The sequence below is a fragment of the Phoenix dactylifera genome, chromosome 1, assembly GCF_009389715.1.
Source record: "Phoenix dactylifera cultivar Barhee BC4 chromosome 1, palm_55x_up_171113_PBpolish2nd_filt_p, whole genome shotgun sequence".
Classification (NCBI taxonomy): domain Eukaryota; kingdom Viridiplantae; phylum Streptophyta; class Magnoliopsida; order Arecales; family Arecaceae; genus Phoenix; species Phoenix dactylifera.
Window position 1 is genome coordinate 38156288 of NC_052392.1, and position 1769 is coordinate 38158056.

Genomic DNA, 1769 nt, shown 5'->3' on the forward strand with positions numbered 1-1769 from the left:
AAAAACCAACTTAATGGGCTAACAATGATGACTCAGTTTTACACATGTATGAATTAAGAGCAAAGGCCAACTCACCTGAATAACCCCTACGATGATGCATATAGAAATTAAAATCCAACTCACTTTGACGCATCAGCATAATCCTTATCCAGATGGCGATCCGATTATGGTAACATCGGATGCTATAAAAAAGAAGCAATACAATTGTACTCCCCCACATCGAAACTAAGCAGAGCAACCATTGCATATCTTGTGCAGCGAAGTAAACGTTCGAAGTCCCCCAATGGCCTTTGCTCCGCTTCCGCCTTCAACGAAGTCGTTCCTCTTGCTCCTCTTCCTCGTTGTACTCCCATGTCTCTCCCACCAGCAGCGCATCCGCCTCATTCACCGTGATTCCCCTGAGTCGCCTCTTTTCGACTCGAGCAGTACCACCACGGCCGAGAAGTACTGGCGGAGGAACCACCGGCGCTCGGTTGCCTACCGTGACCACTTCCAAGCAGCCCTGGAGGGCCGCCGCAAGTCGCTGACTCTGTTGGCTGTAGAAGATGAGGAGGCCGGCTTCGATCAGGTCGGTGGAGAATACCTGATGGAATTCACCATTGGCACCCCTCCGGTGCGGGTGACAGGGATGGTAGATGTAGCGGGGGACTTCATCGGAACACAGTGCGTGCCGTGTCCCGGCTGCAGCCCGTCTCCGGGCCCGCTCTACGACCCCTCCAAGTCCTCCACACACAGCACCTTTTCTTGCTCGTCGAACGAATGCCGTAGTCTCGAGAGGAATAAATGCAGTGGCGACGATAATTGCGAGTACATCCAGTCCTACGCGAACGACGTCCCGACCAGCGGCGTGCTCACCCCCGACGTGTTCACGATCAACGACGTGACCTACACTCACATGCCTTTTGGCTGCAGCAGCGACGACTCCTTTTATACGAGACTAGTTCCGGCAATGGTGGGCCTCACCGGGAGCGAAATGTTCTTGCTCGTGTTCAGATTTAGTTCCCAAGAGTTTACCTTCTCCCACTGCTTTATGAAGGATTGGGATAACCCCTTCGCGAACAGCTCCAGCGATCTGCACCTCGGGAAGGATGCGAGGTTGAACGGCAGGACGTCGAGCCCCCTGGCCAGGTGCCCTGTGGGCAAGGCGTCGCAGTTCTTCTCGCCCACCTTGAGAGGGATGGGCGTTGGCCCGGAGAATCTGAACCTCACAGAAGAGTTAGTGGGAGGCGAATGTTCGACGGTCTTCGTCTCGTCGACGCCTCTCACCTTCTTGAGGAAGCCGCTGTTCGATCTGGTCGTGTCCAAGGTCAGGGAACATGCTCGCCTGCCGGAGGCGCCGCGCCGGCCAAATGACCCTTGAGATTTGTGCTTCAACGGGACCTTTCCAGATGTGGTGGAGTTGGTGCCGACGCTGGCAGTCTCTTTTGATGGTGAATTGGCGCTAGGCTTGGTAAAGTCTCAAATATATGCCGAGGTGGGTCATGGAAGGACCTGCCTACTCATCGCACCGACTGATGGCGTCAACATGATTGGGACCTACTTTCAGATGAATAGGACTATTGGATATGATCTTCGTGGTCTCAATTATCGGCTCTATTTTGACCTTGATCAGTGTGGCTGATGATTTCAAGTGCATTTATCTGATCGATAGATATATGCATGTAATTTGTCTGCATATTTAGATTTTAGATTGTGCAGATTTTAGTTATGCATTAATTTGTTATATAATTAGTTGAAAACTAGTTGGAAGTATTTCGATTGTTTATGTT

The 1769-nt window shown here is 51.6% G+C and overlaps 1 protein-coding gene across 1 annotated transcript; it reads left to right on the forward strand.

Annotated features, from left to right (window-relative positions):
- Positions 1-283: 283 nt before the first annotated feature.
- On the forward strand, positions 284-1360 carry LOC103716634 (aspartic proteinase CDR1-like). The gene has a single exon (XM_008804715.3). The coding sequence runs from the start codon at positions 284-286 to the stop codon at positions 1358-1360; it is 1077 nt and encodes a 358-aa protein (XP_008802937.3).
- Positions 1361-1769: the final 409 nt, after the last annotated feature.

Excerpts from the sequence above, each read along its gene's own strand:
- LOC103716634 (XM_008804715.3), top strand. The coding sequence starts at position 284 with ATGGCCTTTGCTCCGCTTCCGCCTTCAACGAAGTCGTTCCTCTTGCTC.